Source organism: Barbus barbus, assembly GCF_936440315.1.
Source record: "Barbus barbus genome assembly, chromosome: 33".
NCBI classification, from domain to species: Eukaryota; Metazoa; Chordata; class Actinopteri; order Cypriniformes; family Cyprinidae; genus Barbus; species Barbus barbus.
In genome coordinates, this window is record NC_136761.1 from 11,115,072 (window position 1) to 11,134,992 (window position 19,921).

Consider the following 19,921-nt stretch of genomic DNA (forward strand, 5'->3'; position numbering starts at 1 on the left):
GCAAACTGCTTATGATCTCTAGCTTTTGTAATTTCTTGAACCAAATCAATTAATGCCATTGATGTGGAACTGTTTGGTCTGAATCCGTATTGACTGTCAGAAATTAATTTATGTCCATATAAAAAAAAAAAAAGATCTAATCTATTATTAAATAATTTTTCAAGAATTTTGGAAAATTGTTGAAGTAAAGAAACAGGCCTTTAATTTGAGAAGTTGTGTCTATCCCCCGTTGTATACAGTGGAACCACTTGAGCTATTTTCATTTTCATTTTGAAAAATATTTGGGGTCAGATGGACAAATAGATGTATGTAAATAGTTTTGGCTAGTTAGGTTAGTAAATGAACAGCTAAATTGACAGATGGACAGAGGATATATCAAGTCGAGGATCTATATATGGATATATTGGCAGATGAATCAGTCAGGGAAGAGTCAGTACCGGTGACTGGAGGCGTGAGAAGCTGTGGAGGTGTGGTGGGATCGTGACGACATTCGGCTGCCCGAGAAATTGCCTGATGTCTCTGTTCCATGTCGTACTACTCGCTCAGTTGCTGGGACATTCTTAGATATATACTGCAATATAAAGAGTAAAATGAGGCCTAACACTTGAGGCCTAACCTAAATTTAATTACATTTGAAGAATGCTTAGTCATCAATGTGAGCACCACAAGAAGCAGTTTATCACAATAATGTAATCAATTGCGATTTACTTCTGAATTGCTGTACCATCCAGTAGAAACCACACTGCAGTTCACATAATCTGAACCCTTTTCAGGAATACTGGACTTTAAGAACTTTCAATCTAATCACACAAACAAACCCACATCTATGTTTTACACCTAAAGTACCAAAAGCAACATCAAATGCTTTCTAAGGCAATCTACCTGTGAACACTTATTTAACTTGTAGGCTTTATCATGCCTTCAATGACTAAATCTTCAGAATATCCAAAAGATATATCAGCAGGAAATGAGAGGCAGGCAAACTCACATCCACCATGGGGATTTCCTCAGGGCCGGGGCCGGGATGGTTGGGTCCATTGGCCAGCATGCGGTTCGGATGCTCTGCACACATGTTCTGGTGCAGGTGGTTATGCAACTTCTTTCTTTGTTTCCTAAAGAAAGATCCAATCTCAAATCTGATCTGTGATTTGACAGCAAATATTCTAATATTTAAAACAGGAAATGACCAAGTATCTACAAACAAGATGCACTAACCTTCTGATCACTTAAGTGAAACATACAAAAGTTACTTTGATTTGGTATAGATTAGGGCTAAATGGCATTGCCATATATACATATATCGTTTTAATGATAGGAATAATATTATCATTTAGTTTGTATCCAGTAGCAAATATAAAATTAATTCATTATAATAATTTTAACAATAATTAATTATTTGAATTATTGAAAAATAGTCATTCGCCATGGTCATATAATAAAATTTTATTTGGTTAGATTTGAAATTGTTGTTGTTGAATTTCAAGCTAAATTGCTTATTTTTTAAATAAATACAATAATTTATATATCAGCAATGTATTTACACTACTGTCCAAAAGTTTGAAGTATCTTATGCTCCCCAAGGCTACATTTATGTGATCGAAAAAAAAAAAAAAAGTAAAAATAATGATATTGTCAAATATTATTGCAATTTGAAATAATGATTTTCTATTTAAATATATTCTAAAATGTAATTTATTCCTGTGATGCAAAGCTAAATTTTCAGCATCATTTCTCAAATCTTCAGTGTCACATGAACCCTTAGAAATCATTCTAAATAAATAAATAATTTGCTGCTCAAGAAATATTTCTTATTGTAAATAGTGAAAAAGGTTGTGCTGCTTAACATTGTTTTTTTTGTGGAAACATTAATTTTTTCAAAATTCTTTGATGAATATAACAGCTCAAAAGAACAGCATTTATTTGAAATATAAATCTTTTCTAATATTATAAATGTTGTTAATGTCACATTTGATCAGTGTAATGCATCCTTGCTGATTAAAATTATTAATTTAATAAAAACAAAACAAAAAAAAACATTGTACTGAGTATTATAAAAAGATATAATGATATAAATTTCCTCACAAAGCGAATTTTGCTTATACCAGCCAAAGGGTGTAAGTGTTTTTTTTTTGGTATGCTTTTTAATTTAATGTGTGAATGTGCACAGCTCTGGCGATCGCTAGAGTTCCCGGGGCTTACTTGGTTTTGCAGTATGCCACCACACACAGGATGCCAACCACCAGCAGTGCCACGCAGATGCCTGTTATCGTCAGCACACGTTTTTGGTACAGCTCCTCAGCCTCTGAATGAACGAGAGCCATGGACAAGCACACACATATGCACAGACATACACAGAGACAAACACACATGTACACGACGACCATGAACACAAAGACACACATACATACAAAACACACAACCGCTGCATCAGTGGCAGCCTTTAAACCATGTCAAAACTAACTCATTCAGCCTAAAACATTTTCTAACTTCAGTCTACATTTCATGTTATAGTTGAAAGCAACCATATTTGTCACTTCTAAACAGATTTATTTAGTTAAAGGGACAGTACACCTAAAAATTTATATTCTATCATTTTTTTCACTAACCCTCATGTTGCTGCAAACCTGAATGATTTTATTTCTCCTGTGGAACCAAAAAGGAGATGTTTAAAGCTCTAAGTCCAAGCTAAGTTTTTAGGTCCAAGCTACAAGTTCCAAATAATGAAAATGAATGGGGACTGGGACTGTCAAGCAAGATTTTCAGTGAATAACATCTGAAGCTATCAGGCAACTTGCAAAATATTGCACAAGACATATGAATGACTTTTATGATGCTTTCATGGTGCTTTTTTGTCCTTTTTAGAGCTTGACAGCCCCAGTCCCCATTCACTTCCACTGTGTGAAAGAAAGCTGCTTGGACCCCAATATACAAATGTAATAGGCCTATATATGTCATGTACATGTATATTCATCTTAAAACCCATCAATGCATGTAAATGCAAGCAAATATAAAAGATAGACATGTATTTTAAAAAAAAATAAACAAATTGTTTTTTTTTACATATATGATGTATATGCATACATAAATAAAATCTACTGTTGACATATATGGTTGCCACATCATCATATAGTATTATGTACATATGAACATATACAAATTTCACTATGGGGATTTTATATATGTTATAATTTTACATTACGTTTGTGAAAATTATATATCACCTTATAGGTAACATAGCAATATCATAATATCATAAATCTTGATACATTTCCAGACATTCTGCTAAACATCTCGTTTTGTGTTTCACGGAAAAAAAAAAAGCCAAACAGGTTTAGAATGACATGAGGGTGAGTAAACAATGATTGTCATTTTTTGGTTGAACTCTCCCTTTAAACCTAAAATCTTTATTTTTAATGGGTGCTGAGGTGCATCAGATGTCATTTTAAAAACATATTTCAGATGGCTGATATAAGGTGCTCGGCAGCATGGGAAGGGCACAGCTGTGGTGCTTTCTCTGTCTGCCAGGGTTTCCCATAAAGCGCATTATGCTGAAACAGTGGGAGAACTTTTGGCTACCTCCAGGACTGAAACCATACTGTGCAACACTGGAAACTCAAATTTTTTTGGCTAGAAGTGTTTATAAAATGAAATCTCCGCCCCTCTGAAAGCCCATTACATGCATTATTCTATATATAAAATCCTATGACGTCTGAAGACAGAGCAGTCTGAGCTTATAAGTCTTGTGTAAAGCATGCCTGTAAAATAGAGTTAAAACACACAAACTGCATTATAAGAGCTCTTTGGAGAGGGTTATTCATAAAACCTGATTAAACTTCACAAGCAGTTTTTCGGATATTCGTTATTACAACTAAATGTGTTTAAAAATCAACATGAAATCAAAAAAATCAAAAATAACCCAATTTCTTAATGCACATTTCTGGTCTTTTTGTGAATGATTCATCAATGCACATTATTGTGAAGTAATAAATTATTGTTTTATTTCTACATTTTTTTACAATAAATAAATTAATATATTTATAATGTAAAATATTTAAATAAAAAATAAATAAATTTATCTTAAATTGTTTTATTAAAAATTTTCAAGTTCACATTTAATTTCTTTTTATATACGTATATATATATATACAGTGCCCTCCAAAAGTATTGGAACAGTAAAGACAAAATTGCTCTGTTGGCTGTGGAGTCAAGACATTTACAAATATGTTTAAAAGATGAATATGAGACAAAACTACAGAATGTCACATTTTATTATTGGGTGATTCAACACAGATATTTTATCAGCTAAGAAGTTCAGCACTTTTAGAGTTTCATCCCTCTATCTGATGTGAGCATAAGTATTGGAACAGTTGCCTCTCAGGTCTTTCTAAGTGATCAGCTGTGTCCTGTTGCATTAATTCTTCAGATATTAAAAGCAGGGAATGTGTTGTATCAGTTATATGTTTGTATCTATATATCTATATCTCAGTTATAATCTTGCATTTGAAGATGACACACAAACCAGGATGAAGATGAGGGAGCTGACTTTGAGAGAAAAGCAAGCAATTTGGATGCTAAAAGAAAAGAGGAAGTCAATTAGAGCTCTAGCAAAAATAAAGGGCATGGAAGAGTTTGGAAACCACCAGCGACACCAGCAACCAACAACTACCTGATCGGCTGAGAAAACAACAGTAGTTGATGACAGACAAATCATAAAAGCTGTGAAAATGAACCCTAAAAGACGTGTCTGTAAAATCACCAACAACTCCCAGAAAGCTGGGGTGATGCTCTGACAATCTACTGTCCTCAGGAGACTTGACACAGAATTACAGATGCTACACAGCAAGATGTAAACCTCTGACCAGCACCAAAAATAGAAAGGCAAGATTAGAGTTTGCAAAAAAGCACAAAGGTGAGCCAGAAGAGTTTTGGAACTGTGTTTATGGACCGATGAGACAAAGATGAACCTTTATCTAAGTGATGGGAAAGCAATAATGTGGAGAAAAAAGGGAACTGCAAATGATCCCAAGCATACAGCCTCATCTGTAAAGCATGGTGGAGGTGGTGTCATGGCATGGGCATGCATGGCTGCCTCTGGAACAGGCCCTCTCAACTTTACTGATGACTTAATGTATGATGACAGTAGCAGAATGAATTTGGAAGGGTACAAAACCATCTTGCCTACCAATATTCAAGAACATGCCACCAGATTCATTGGTAAGTGCTTCATATTGCATCAGGACAATGACCCAAAACACCCTGCCAGTTCAGTCAAGGAATTTATAAGAGCAAAGAAATTGAAAGTCTTAGATTGCCCAAGTCAATCTCCAGATTTAAATCCGATTGAACATGAATTTCCCCAGCTGTAGAGGAGAGTAAAGGCAGAAACTCCCCAAAACAAGCAACAATTGGAATCGGCTGCATTAAAGGCTGGGAAAAGCATTTCAAAGAATGAGATCAAGAGTCTGGTGATGTCTATGGGTCACAGACTCACTGCTGTGATTGTGTGCAAGGGATCTGCAACTAAATAATAGCTTTTAATCTTTTATATCTGCCTTATGTTCAACTGTCCCAATACTTATGCTCACATCAATGAGTGGGAAGAACTCTAAAAGTGCTGTTCTTTTTATTTGTTAAAACATGTGTGTGTTGAAACGGCTAATAATAAAATGTGACATTCTGTAGTTTTGTCTAATATTCATCTTTTAATCATATTTGCAAATGTCTTGACTCCACAGCCAACAGAGCAATTTTGTCTTTACTGTTCCAATACTTATGGTGGCACTGTATATATATAATTTCACATTTAATTTTTTATTTCACTCTGAAATATTACAGTACTAATTAAAAAGGCTTGCTAACACCATTTCATGTTGACTTTAAAACTGATTGGAGGGTAAAAAACATACATTTTGGCAAACAGCAAACCAATGCTTTAATGAGCAGGTTTTATGAACACCGTCTATACAGATGCCTTGAACACATATTTTTATATCTGGGTCTGATTTTTGAAAATGAGAATATTCTAAACATCCTCTGGGGTGCTGAACGTGGGCAGCAACAGAGGAAGCATACAGAACATGAAGGGAGGGAACGAGAAAACGGACGGGAGGAAGGAAGGAGAGAAGAGAATTGAGGGCCAAACAGTAGGGGGATGAGAGTGTAATAAAAGAGAAACGGGGGGGGGGTTTAGTCAGACACTGATATTGCATTGCATGCTTGTTACAGGAAACAGAGATCAGAGTACACAAAGAGAGAGAGAAAACAGAGAGCGAGATGTTCCCAGACCAGTGGCTAATGTACTCTAGTGGTGCAGACAAGAAGACAGGAGAAGAGATGGACAACACTCATTTTACTCCTCACTCGGCTCCCTGACACATATGTTGTGCGTAAATAAAAGTTGTATTACTTTTTAATGCACTGCAAAAAAAAGGTTCTTAATTTGTATATTTGTGCTGTTTTCCAGGAAAAAATAGCTAACAAAAATATTTTTATGAAAAATGTCCTTAAAACAAGATAAATGTACTTGAGAAACAAAATTGCATTAGATATACACTACCTATCAAAAGTGTTGAATAATTTAGTTTTTTTAATTTTTAGAAAGAATTCTCTTATATGCTCTTTAATTTTCTCTAATGCTTCTATTATTACTACATATAAAATGTATATTTCAAATAAACTTTCTGTTCCTGAACAACAACAAAAAAGTTGTATATTATCATATAATTGATAGTTATTTATATTGATACTATAATGCTTATACTACTGTTTAAACTATTAAAATAGTTCAGTTTTGTATGTGAAATGAAACAAATCAAAAACAAAAAAAACTCTTTTATTATAATCATAATCCCTGAAGATGCACATCTCTCTTAAGGTGATAGCGAGTCGGGATCATCAACTTCATCCTTGCGACACGGACTCAGAAAACCATAGTTTATTAATATATTATTAAAATATCTCTTTACTGTTTCCCTCTGACACATTCATGTAATTACTTTTGCCGGTGCTTTGAGGCAAGCTTTAGCAAATTGCATGCATTTAAATGCAGAACTCTTCAGCTGTGTTGACGGCACGCATTCTGCTGCGGGACACTAAACACCGTCACGCCGCTCTTGACATTCACAGTAGCACGGTCTCGTGTTGTTTCCACCAGCGCGGCAAAAAAAAATTCATCACTAATTGATAGATGTCTAAAATATAAAAAATAAGGAGAAGCCTAAAACAGGCCCGAGGCCAGGTCCGCGTCTGAACTATGACATGAAAATCGGCCCAAAGCCCAGCCCTAGGGGCACAAAAAAGTCAGGGCCTATCGGGCTCGGGCTGAAATGCAGGGCTGTAGATTCAATTGCCTGTAGATCCACTTTTACCAACAAATAACTTGAAGTAATCATTTTCAGTATGACTTTATCAGTCGCCCACATCATTCTGAAGGAATTTTGACCCACTCTTCTTTACAACGTTGCTCTAGTTTATTAAGGGTTGTGGGCATTTGTTTATGCACAGCTCTAGTCACAGCATCTCAGTCAGGATGAGCTCTGGACTTTCACTGGGCTTTTGCAACAACTAGATTATTTTGTTTTAAGCTGTTCTGTTGTGGATTCTCTGGTGTGTTTGGGATCATTGTTCTGTTGCATGACCCAATTTTGGTCTAACTTTAGCTGTCGGAAGGATGGCATTACATTTGACTCTACAATACTTTGGTATAAAGAAGAGTTCATGGTCGACTCAATGACTGTGAGGTGCCCAGGACCTGTGTATTATTATAATAATAATAATATCATACACACATTTTTTTTTCTCAAGCATTTTCTTTTAAATTAGTTTTATGTTTGGATATTTTACTGGAAAACATATCAAAAACACTGGTTAAGAGATATTTTTTTTGCAGTGTGAAGTATTACAAGCTATCTTTGACATCTTATTTCTCTAACAAATTTAATCACATTAGCATAATGTAAATGTAATAATTATTACAGCAATAAACCATGGAAGGCTGTGGTAAAATCACTGTAACGCCTGGCCTTTAGTGGCTTATCACTTTTATAAAATGGTGTTTTGATAAAAGACATAAATTGCTTCATTTCTAATAATAGCACAACTTGGCATATAATTGTAGAATTCAACTGATATACAGTCACAGAAAAGGAAATATGCATTTTATAAATATTGATCTACCTGACTGATGTGTTTCCTATATTCATAAAATGAGTGGTTTGTCAGAACTGAAAAAGTAAATCAGAAGCTGGGAATGTGTTTGCTTGTTCAAATATAGGACAGACAAAATAGAACGAGACGAGTCCTTATGTGAATATGCTTAATCTATGTCATCAAATTATGTCATGAACCTTAAAAACTAAAGAATCAAACAAATAATAACTTCATACCCATGATTTCAATTCCAAGATGCTCTGCCAATACAGAAAGTTGACGATGTAAAAAAAAGGAAAAAACAAGAAAACAGGTTTCAGGTAAAAATGTCCACTTGTTCAGATAGAGGCGGTTCACTAGAATGCGATCAGTGGTGTTGTTTGGTTGGTTTTGTTTGAGACATTGAGGTGAGTGACTGTACGTTCCAGTAACAGACAGACAATGCAGACACACACTGGCCAACTCCATATTCCCCATCAAACAGAAACGAAACCAATGGAAATACCAGTAAACAAACAACACGCCTTTCTTATTCATCGCATGTAAGCAAGCGTACAAATGCATGCAGACATAGACAGCCACACTTACTGCCATATTTACTAGACCTCATTTCTGGTTTAAGGTTAAGAAAACAAAAACAAACAAAACCATTAAACAGAAAAGCACAATGTACAACACAAAAAGACTCAAGTACAGATGAATGTAGACAAACATCTAATGATTCATATGCAAAACGACAATCAGATGGCTTTGGTTTAGTCACAGTATTACATTTTCATGTATGTTTTTAAACTTCCACTGCAAATGTGCAAAGGTATAAACACATCTTGAGCTACGGCATGCATGATACTGGCAATACTGAGGGTTCCTCTAGCGGTTCTAGATGTCAAAGGTTAGAGGTTCAGGGTCATGCCTCATGCCTCAAGCTCAGAACGCTGTTAGTGATCATACAAAATAAAAGCATCAATATTAACAACCAGAACTTGATAGAAATGTTCCAGTTTCAATGCAAGTTAAGATTTACCGACAGCATCTGCAGATGGAAATATTCTCATCGTTAAAATGAGCTGAAATTACACTTGCAATAACGCCCTTATAATGCTATTATGGAGAATTTGAAAGCTTGTGCAGAACCACTGAATATATTACATATAAAACATACAATTTTGTATGCAGAATAATCATACATTTTTGTTTTGTCTGCAGAACAATCAACGCCAAGATACACAGTAGCAAGATACTGTCTGCTAAACAGACTGTACTGTATATCATTTTGTACATCTTCCATACAAAATATATGACACAAAGATTGTATGATGTAAAAAAATAAAAAAAACAGCCCCTTTCTGTTCTTCTGGAAAAAAAGACTAAATTTTTTATCCTCTTAAGACCCTGTGGCCTCATATGAGAACATTATATTTTAGTGAATTTAGTGAAAGACTATACATGTCACAGTTTTAAGTCTGGATGTCCTGTACAGAACACATTCAGGGCTTTTCAGACAATTGGATGTTTCACCATGACCACTCCCTCTCCTTGGTCTTCAAAAATGTCTGAAATTAATTTAGTGACAATCTTATGGAAATATGATATTTTGTAATTATCATTTAAATCTGTCAAATTTTTAAATTGTGTGTCATAAATCAACATCTCAGGAAAATGTTATGGGGTTTCAAATGAAAATAGGACTTTCTGTTATGAAACAGGACATTGATTTCATACATATCCTCATATGAGGACACCGGGACTAAAAACATGTTTATTATGCATTTTGGGAGACATAACAAATTAATTGACTATATATTATTATGAAAATCTGGTCAATTATTACTCCTATTATTACACTTCTTTTTTCATTACATGTTGCCCCAAAAACACATTAATATGCAAATTAGATTTAGTTGTATATAATGAGAAAACCCGTTTATGGCCATTTTACACACATTTTTCATAAAGAAAAAAAGGTACATTGAATCATTCTGTTATAACATTGTTGAGAGTCATCTTTATACAAAGTTTGGTAAAAAACTAAACAAAAAAAACCTTAAACTAAAAATGTATTGGTGATTTAAAAAATCTATTGTTTTTGCCCATCAAAGAAATTGAGTCCCGACGTCCTCAACCGAGGACATAGCATAACTTATGAATGAAATATAATTTTTTTAAATATATATATTTTTTACATTATTCTAAATGCTCTAAACAATTGAAAGACATGAAAAAAAAATGTTTTTTCCTAAAACTTTTTTTCTCGGGTCTTAAGAGGTTATTTTTCTATGTGAACAGTCCCTTTCTGTTATTCTTGTGTATTAAGTTTTATATGGCAAAGACAGCAGATGACATTCAATTCCATTCAAAGTTTGGGGTCAGTACAATTAAAAAAAAAAAAAAGAATACATTTATTCAGCAAAGTCACATTAAACTGATCAAGAGTAACAGTAAAAAAAATATATATTTCAAATAAATGCTTTTTAAACTTGACTCCTGAAGAAAATGTATCATGATTTCCACAAAAATATTAAACAGCACTGTTTTCACTCATAATAGTAAGATATGTTTCTTGAGCAGCAAATCATCCCATTAATTAATGATCATATTAAAGGTGGGGTATGTAATTTTTCAAAAACGTTTTAGAAAACCGAGTCGGGGCCGAGTACCAAAACAAACTTGTAGCCAATCAGCAGTAAGGGGCGTGTCTACTCATGATATGGAGGAGAGAGCGTTCAGTGAACAGCCGAGCCGAGCGACAGAAAGATAGAGATGGCGGATAAAAAACAAAAGAGGAAAACATCTGCGGAACAATAAGGCAAGAAGTAGGACCCGTGTAAATATCGGATCAGCTTTCCAGCGCTGGAGAGAAGTCAAGGAGCGGAAGGCCTGCGATCGGACGCCTCAGCAGCTAAAGCCTGCATACACTGGACACGTGTATTTCAGGTGAGAATGTAGTTGTTTAAAACTCAAATCTGTGGTTTATTTATAAAAACAGCATCTATTTGAAAATGTGCTTTGCCGATTTCGGAGACGTGAGCTCCATGCGATCACTGGGCGCTCAGTGCTCATGTATCCCGAAGAGAGGAGCATAACCTCGGCTAGTCCTTCTGACATTTGCCGCTGGCTCTGATGTCTCTGTAGTGGTTAAACATAAGATATAATTCGTTTTGGGTGAATCTAACAGGTAATCTTTGGTCTTTATTCTATTGTTCTATTAATATGTTAAAATGAAAATGAAAACAGGCAATATTTGATAATATTTAGTTTGATTGTAATTCCTGCGGCTTTTATTATTTTTAAATGACTTTTATTATTTTTAAATGACACCAGACTATTTGCCTAATCTTCTCGGTAGTTTAAATCGCGATGGAAAAGCAGACAACAACAGGTCTGGGGGAAAAAAGGTTCCTGGGACATATTGTTCCAGGTAATTTCGGTGGAAAAGCGGCTTATGTTTCACAGAACTAATCGTTGCCTGGGTTGCGTAGGCAACGTATATGTGGGACGGATCTATCTAAATAGGGGCGAGACCCTTTTGGGGTATAGGGACATGTTTGTTTTGGTGATTTCAAATATCAACATTGGCTTCCAGAAATCGCTTACCCTGCCTTTAATGATTTCTGAAGCATCATGTGACACTGAAAACTAGAGTAATGGAGCTGAAAATTAGATTTTAAATATAGAAAACACTTATTTAAAATTGTAATAATATTTCACAATATTACTGTTTTCCCTGTATTTTTTTAACAAATAAATGCAGCCTTGCTGAGCATTAGTGAATTTCAAATACATTAAAACATCTTCCCGACCTCAAACTTTTGAACGAGAGTCTATATTGTTTTGTCTTGTTTTTTAAAACACCACAAGTGCAGTACCATCCATGCAATTTTTGGGCTGATGTAATTTTCTGTGTTGACACAGATGCTATCATTGAGCTTAACTTGTATTGAACCCAGAACAATCCTTTAAATGATATAAATGAGTGCCTGTCAAACATGTCATGAATCTGTCTAATGGACTAATTCATTTATTAATCTAACTCTGTTCTATGGGAACATAAGCTATATTTTAACATGCTTTATTGTATCATTTGCACTATATTTAAACTCTTCTCCACTTTCCATTATCCTTTGGGGAAAAAAAAATCGTTTTTTTATATCAATTTTTACACTAAATCTTTTTACGTCCATGAATTTCTACATAATAAACCAATATAAAAACTCTGAATGGACAAACAGAGGCAGACATGTACATGCGCACACACATCATAGCCAGCATGCAGCTTCAGAGCAGACAGACAGACAAATAGACAGGAAGAAGAAATGGACATACTGTAGAAACCGGCCATAACGGAGGTTTGACAGCGTTCACCGGTATAGTCATTTGGACACCTGATGGAGGGAAACAAACCCACAGAGGGAGAAGGAAGGAACGAGAGGGAAGGGGTAGAGGAGAGAGAGACATGAGGAGGAAGAGAGAGAGAGAGAGAGAGAGAGAGAGAGAGAGATGAGAGCAGAGAAACATGCAGTTAGAACAACAGAGAACAACCCCAGCGAGCTGTTCCACCTGATGATGTCATTGCTGTGATGTCACAGCCTGTGGCCATGCTGGACGAGTTTGAACCTGAGGAAAGAGGGTCCATGTCATTTCATGCCATTTTTAGGATGGGTCTAAAAAATATAGGCATTGTGGGAAGCCGGATTCATTTTAATGTTATAGAACAGATTCATTCAGACGGTTCAATTAGATTGCAATTCCTCAAGGGGGCGCTTACCTGCCTCAAAAACTCCATAGTCCTCCATTGGGCCACAATCAAATATTAATACCTTTTTTTGTCTTACTGGAGACATTTGCTCACGCAAAAATATGCTTGTTTATATCTGAGTAAAAATGATTCACTTTTATTTATTTATTATTTTAAATATATTTTTTAAATGATTTCTTATATTTAATTTAAAAATGTAAATATTTACTGGTACACTCTTAAAAACAAAGGTGTTTCAGGATGCCATAGTCTAAATGGTTCCATAAAGAACCTTTAACATCTGAAGAACATTTCTGTTTCACAAAAGGTTCCTTGTGGCAAAAGAAGGTTCTTCCGATTATAGAGATGGTTCTTTAAAGAACCTTTGACTGAACGGTTCTTTGTGGAACCAAAAATGATTCTTCTATAGCATCGCCGCAAATAACCTTTTAAGCACCTTTATTTTTAAGAGTGTATTTTTGAGTGATTTGTTTTCAGTGTATGAATTATTATTTATTGTCATCACAAATTATTGGTCAAATCAGTCCATCCCTTTCAAGTAATGCCTGGATGATAGTGAGAGTTTAATAGGAACTGAATTCTTAATAATATGATGATATGATAATATGTGACATGCATATTCAGATTTTTATATTTCTCATACTCAACAGGTGTGTTTGACTTCAGTTGGATTTAACCGCTTACAGTCAGAGGAGGGGTTGAAAAGGGAGACATGAAGTCAGACACTTTTCTGCTTCACCTGCATTTGCATATTTTGTGGATTAGCTGCAACATTTGTCAAATACACAAATATTTCAGATGTTTTCGTAAGGCACGTTCACACCAAAGACAATAACTATGTTTTTAAAAATAATTCTGAATGTAAAAGAACCACCACAACTAACGATAACAGCACAGAGGAACTATATTATTGGAATCACATTTAAAGCGATTGTTTTCCAGCTGATGAATGATTAAAAACAATGACAACCAATCACAATCCATCCTGCTTTAAAGAGCTCAAACATTTAAAGTGTGAGAAAACAAAACTGCAGCATGTTCTTATAATAAACAAAACATTATTGCGTGTTGGTGCTCATGCTAATATAGCTATCATTAAAGTTATCGTTCTTTCTCAACATACTATTTAAATACAGTGGGGTTTATATTTTTTATCAGTTATTTTTATAAACATGATGGTTGTGTGTGGCCATTTTTAAGCATGCCATAGGTGTCCAAATACTCTGGGGCCACTGTAGATCAAACATAATGCAACCTAATCTGAAGCTTTACATCTTTACTTCCTCATAAAATGCCAATCAGTTCCACTTCTGTGATCGTCTATCAGACCTCATGTTAATGAGAATGTCCTAAGACAAACAGGAGCAAAATAAAGTCCCTAAAAGCTTCATAATAGTGCCAAAAGCTTCGTCTAGTCACAGGTTTTCATTATTTATATACTGAGGGTATTTTAGAGTTCAGTTACTGGGGAATTCACCTTTCAGTCTGTCTGCAGAATTTACTGCAGAGGTCATTGGGACAGGCTGCATTTCATTTGCCTCAGGAGCTACAGTAATACACACACACACACACACACACACACACACACACACACACACACAGTTAAAGTATGTTAAAGTAATGATTCTGAAATAGAGCTGGGAGGTATGATATATATTCTGTACAATGGTAAAAATGTGCCAAAAGGTAGAGATTTTGCTAAACATTTTATACTGTGGTCGATATATATTTGTGCTTTAAAACCTTAATTTAATGCGGGAAAATGTATTTTTGACTTCACTAGTTTTCCAAAAAAAGGTAAAAACATTTAAACAATTAATCTTATAACTATTTATAAAATATCAAATAATACCAGGTTATATTAAAACCAGGCTGTATAATAACAGTATTAGACACACTTTAAATAAAAAAGAGACTTTAAAGATATAACAGCTTTATAAATCAATTAAATTTAATATAGACTGTGTCATATAGTATACTGTATGTCTTTTGTACATTTTTTTTTCTATATCATTAATGTCACCCAGATTTTTCTCCTTTCTGTTATTTTTGTTTTTAAGTCATATACCACAGATATAGCACAGATAGTGCTACCCCTTTGTTGAAAGACGTCACATCTGATTTGTTACAAGCATTAGTGACAGAATCATCAGCCAATCAAATTTTGACGTTTAATGACAGCTCGCCCTCTGGGTCTAGCGACGTGCCCAGTGCTACCCCCAGCTTTAGACTGCCCCTTTAGTCAGGGATTTTCAAGGTACGAAAGTGAAACTCAACGAAAAGAAAATGACAGCCGCAGTCATCGGCGCCTACACCAGATCTTGTTGCTGATCTACTAAAAACGCCTTTTTCAAGGCGCTCTTTTGCAGACAAAAGAGAATAACTGAGAAAGGAAGACCAACACCCAAACCGAATTCGCAAACAAAGGCCAGCAAAGTTTTTATGTGCCATTTCAAAGACGAGTGGCTAACAGCTAGCACCAAGCACAAGTTATTTTGTTGGCCATGTTTACTTACATTAATATGAGTAAAGGGACATGGAATGACAGATCCAAGGACTTTATTCACAAGTGACAGGTGAGTGCTTTATTATTTGATGAGTATTGTATCATGCACAGTCTTATGGAAGTGTACGTGGTGCATTGATAATACTGTGGTGTGGTGTGTGGATGTCCAGCGTTTGTACAGTTTTGCTGCCGTGGGCGGGCGCGTCATAATTTTAGAGTGACATAAATGTGCATAGTGACCCGTGTATTGGCAGATTACTTTTACTGACCATGTAGGGAAATTTACTCTGCATTTAACCCTCCCCGATCTATGCTACTGTTGAAATTGTTGATCAGTCGTCATTATTATTGAGAGCCTGTGTATAATATGTGAATTATATGCATATGGCTGCGTTAGCTGTAACAGAGATGTGGAAGATGTGTGGATGTAGTTTACAGTTGCTTACTGGATTTTGGTCATACCGCCCACCTGTACTGTGAAGTAAAGCTTCAGTGCTGATGAAGAAAAACTCTCAGGCAGATAAGTGAATCACTGTGTCAAGAAAGCCAAGAGCAACACACACTGTTTTCAAATCAGTCCATGCTTCCCTGAGGGCTATTAACCCTTATAGCCACTTCAGACGCTCTGTTCTGTAAATTAAAGAGATTGACTCATCAAGTCACTGTTAAAGGATGACATCTCCCCAAAGGTTTTGAGCTTTAAACAGCTTTAATGGGTTTGTTTCTCTTCCTTTAAAAAATTGGCACATACACCATAAATCTGCGCTGCCCTGTCCAAAATGGCTGATAAGAACAGAGCATTGTGTCCGTGGGATCACAGGGGAGCAGTAAGTCAGCCTACTATTGATAACGCGGCTGTATACATCGACAGAGCTGACAGGCGACACGGTAAACTTGGTCCACTTCCTCCAGACCCTCACTGTCATTTCTCTGGCAAGTTCAGGAGTCGGCTTCTTTCTCAGCAAAGTCCCAACAAAACTAAACTTACATAGTTTCATGAGCCAATACATTGTAGCACTGGGTGGCATTTAGTCTTTTAAATTCCCAAATTTGAACTGAAGCAGCAAATAGAATGCAGAACTGTATTCTGAATTTGAATTGAAAGGAAGTCAAATTAAAACTGAATAAAATTTGAATAAATTGACATAACTGTTCTAACTGTAATCAGTTATCAGCATGGATTACCCATAAACATGATAACATCCACACAATTACAGAAGGTGGTAAGTGATTTGCTCTGATGCAGTTTTCTCTAATTTAAGTAAAGCTAAATTCAAATAAAGTATAAATATTATATGAAAATCTTGCAAAACTTCAATGAAAATGTTGCCTTGGCAAATAATTGAAATAAATATGTTTAAAATGAAGTACTAAAATGACTACAACTGAAATAAAGATAAGTTAAAGCTACGCTAAAAATAAATAAATCAATAAAATTACAAAAGCACATGACAAAACTTAAACTACAATGAAAAAACCTTATGTACGTTTAATTTTTGTTTCATTATTTGGAATTTATATAGATTAACATGTTAATTTGACAGCCCTATTTGGAGTAAAAATAAGCCCATAAACAATGACATTAATATAAGGTTAAGGGATTGTCAAAGTGAGATAAGATAAAATGAATGTATTCTGAATGTGTTTAACTTACTTGCAGGACAGTTGATTTATACCATGTATGAAATAACAGTCTCCACCGTTAACGCAGTATGCCTTCTCGGTTTCATTGCACTTCCTGGCATGACTTGAACCCGGAGACAATGTAGTGGTTACTATAGAAACATACGGACAAACACACAAACACACAGATAGTCAGAGATCAGCATCATACACATTGTGAAAAATGTCTCAGTGTCTGTGTTCAGAATGCTAGCATATAAGTATACTGCACAGTACACGCTATGGAAAAAAAGAATACAAAGCTGTCACTGTGGTGGTACCCTAAGGTACAAAAGCTGAAATATTATTACTTTATTTAACCCTAAATGGTATGTATTAGTATCTTAAATGTACATACAAGTACTTTGAAAGTACATATGAAAGGGTACCACACTAGCAACAGTTTTGAACCTTTTTCTGAGTATATATACTGTACACTGCCTACCATTTTTCAATAATGTGAAATAGAAAGCAGTATGATAAACACTTAAATTGTAGTATGCTACATTATTGTCACATGACCTCAATACTACGTTTAATTCAATGTGTGGCAGCCAGTTTATGTTTGACAAAAATGTCCTGCTTTTTTAACTCACATAACATATAAAAACCACAGTTTTTCATAGACAACCTAGGAAGGTATCGTTTTTAAAGTTACATTATAAGCTGCTCACATCGGAAATAAAAAAGTGATTAATGTATGAAAATTCTTACATATAATCCCTTTAAAAATCACAACACACATGGAAGGTTGAGTGCATTGCATTGTGGGATACAATATTACACGTAGTGTGCCACAAAAACTGCTATAATTGAAATAAGACTAAAAAAACAAGAAAATAAATATTAGATGAAAAACTAAAATGTAAAAACTAAACTGAAGAAATACAATTATTATAATTAAAATTAAATTACAATGAAATTCTAAATAGAAATACAAAAAAACAACTAATAAAAAAAAATCAACAAAAGCACAAAAATAACTAAATTAAAATTAAGACAGAAAACATAAAAAAGCTAATAAAAAAAAACATAATAGTGTAGAAATATATGGTATTCCATAAAGAAAATTAGCACAATGTACACAATATACAAACAGCATTGTACCTTTTTCACAATATAGTAGATAATAGACCATTCTGAGAACATCCAACATTATATAAAAAAGAAGAAGAAACTGGATTGTAAAAGTGGAGCAGAGGCAAATCAAACATTAATTTTACCAACCTGGACAACAGAATTTTGTTAAACATTCAAAAGCTATTAAATATATATTTCAAACTTCAGAGTAACTGTTTCTGTCATTATTTATTCACCCTTGTGTTGTTCCAAACACGTATGACTTTCTTTCTTCGGCCAGCAGCCATATCACCCTGTAGCCCAAGACCGGTTGCCCACTGAAGCTAAGCAGGGTTGAGCCTGGTCAGTACCTGGATGTGAGACCTCCTGGGAAAACTAGGTTGCTGCTGGAAGAGGTGCTAGTGAGGCCAGCAGGGGGTGCTCACCCTGTGGTCTGTGTGGGTCCTAACTCTGACCATCATGCCCTTCTAATCATCCCTAGGCACTGATTGGCTTCTTCACTCTGTCTCCTCTCCACCAGTAAGCTGGTGGGCGTTCTGGCGCACTATGGCTGCCGTCACATCATCCAGGTGGATGCTGCACACTGGTGGTGGTTGAGGAAATTCCCCCCTTGTATGTAAAGTGCTTTGAGTGCCTTGAAAAGCGCTATATAAATGTAACAAATTATTATTATTATTCCATGGAACTTGAGTTTTCAAGCTTGAATAAAGACACTAAAGGATTAAAATATCATAGAAATGTGGATGAACTCCTCATTTAACATCGGAGGATCAGAATTATTCCTGTTTCTATCTGTACACAGCACTGCTAAATATTTCTCAAATATGGCAACAGAACTGAAACTGCAGACACATACACACACACACACACACGCACACACACATTCTTCCACAAAACACTGTATCATTCTGTATATAAACCAGAGTGAGACACACACTGCCAAATACACATGGCAGATGGGAGGATGTTCTCGCAGGCATCACTGGCTCACAGCCACACCGAGGGTTCAGATATTCTGCAGTGTGTCAGAGTCACGCAGAATCAAGCTGCGTACTGCAAACACAAGCACATCACATCAGGATCTCTGCAGCCAGAGACACAGGGAATCCATGATCCTATCGTCTGCTCGGACAAAGAGCCAGACGGAGATAGTCAGAGAGAAACGGTTAAGAGTGACAGATATAAAGAGAGAGAGGGAGAACAGTAGCATGCTGCACAGCAATGCTATCTTTAAAAACAGTATGTGAAGCTGCATGCAGTATGCCAGAAATATTTCCAACAGTATGGTACAATGTTGTCACATTACATCACTTACATGTTAAATTGGGTTAATGTAAGATTGCTTTCTGCTTTTGATTCAATTCAGTATAAGAACGTGTCCAATTTTAATCAAATAATAAGTCAAGAATGGTTTACAAATGGCTCAAAAATAAAATTGTGCTGAAAATTCATCATCCATCGCTTGTAAACGGCACTTGATCTGTGCATATTTCTCTCCTGATTCAGATGAAATTACTTTTTCACTGGAGAAAGCCATATTATAGATAGAAGACATATAGATAATTTAGTTTTAAGGCACAATTTGAAGTTAAAAACATCTGAATTTGTTGGACTGGAGTGGTGTGGATTATTGTTTTTATCAGCTGTTTGGACTCGCATTCTGATGGCACCCATTCACTTCAGAGGATCCACTGGTGAGCAAGTGATGTAATGTTACATTTCTGAGGGTGAATACATTTTTTAGAAATATTTTATTTTTGTGTGAAATT

General features: G+C 35.2%; 1 protein-coding gene across 1 annotated transcript in view; it reads right to left on the reverse strand.

Moving 5' to 3' along the window:
* The window catches only part of LOC306853157 (pro-neuregulin-2, membrane-bound isoform-like), a 79,140-nt gene that overhangs the window by 5,652 nt on the left and 53,567 nt on the right, over positions 1–19,921 (reverse strand). Inside the window, exons 4-9 of the mRNA XM_079390359.1 lie at positions 17,065–17,185; positions 12,472–12,530; positions 8,385–8,408; positions 2,200–2,302; positions 989–1,112; positions 438–571 (exon numbers count right to left, since the gene is read on the reverse strand). Coding sequence (XP_079246485.1) covers positions 438–571; positions 989–1,112; positions 2,200–2,302; positions 8,385–8,408; positions 12,472–12,530; positions 17,065–17,185 — 565 coding nt within the window. The remainder of the gene's footprint in view (positions 1–437; positions 572–988; positions 1,113–2,199; positions 2,303–8,384; positions 8,409–12,471; positions 12,531–17,064; positions 17,186–19,921) is intronic.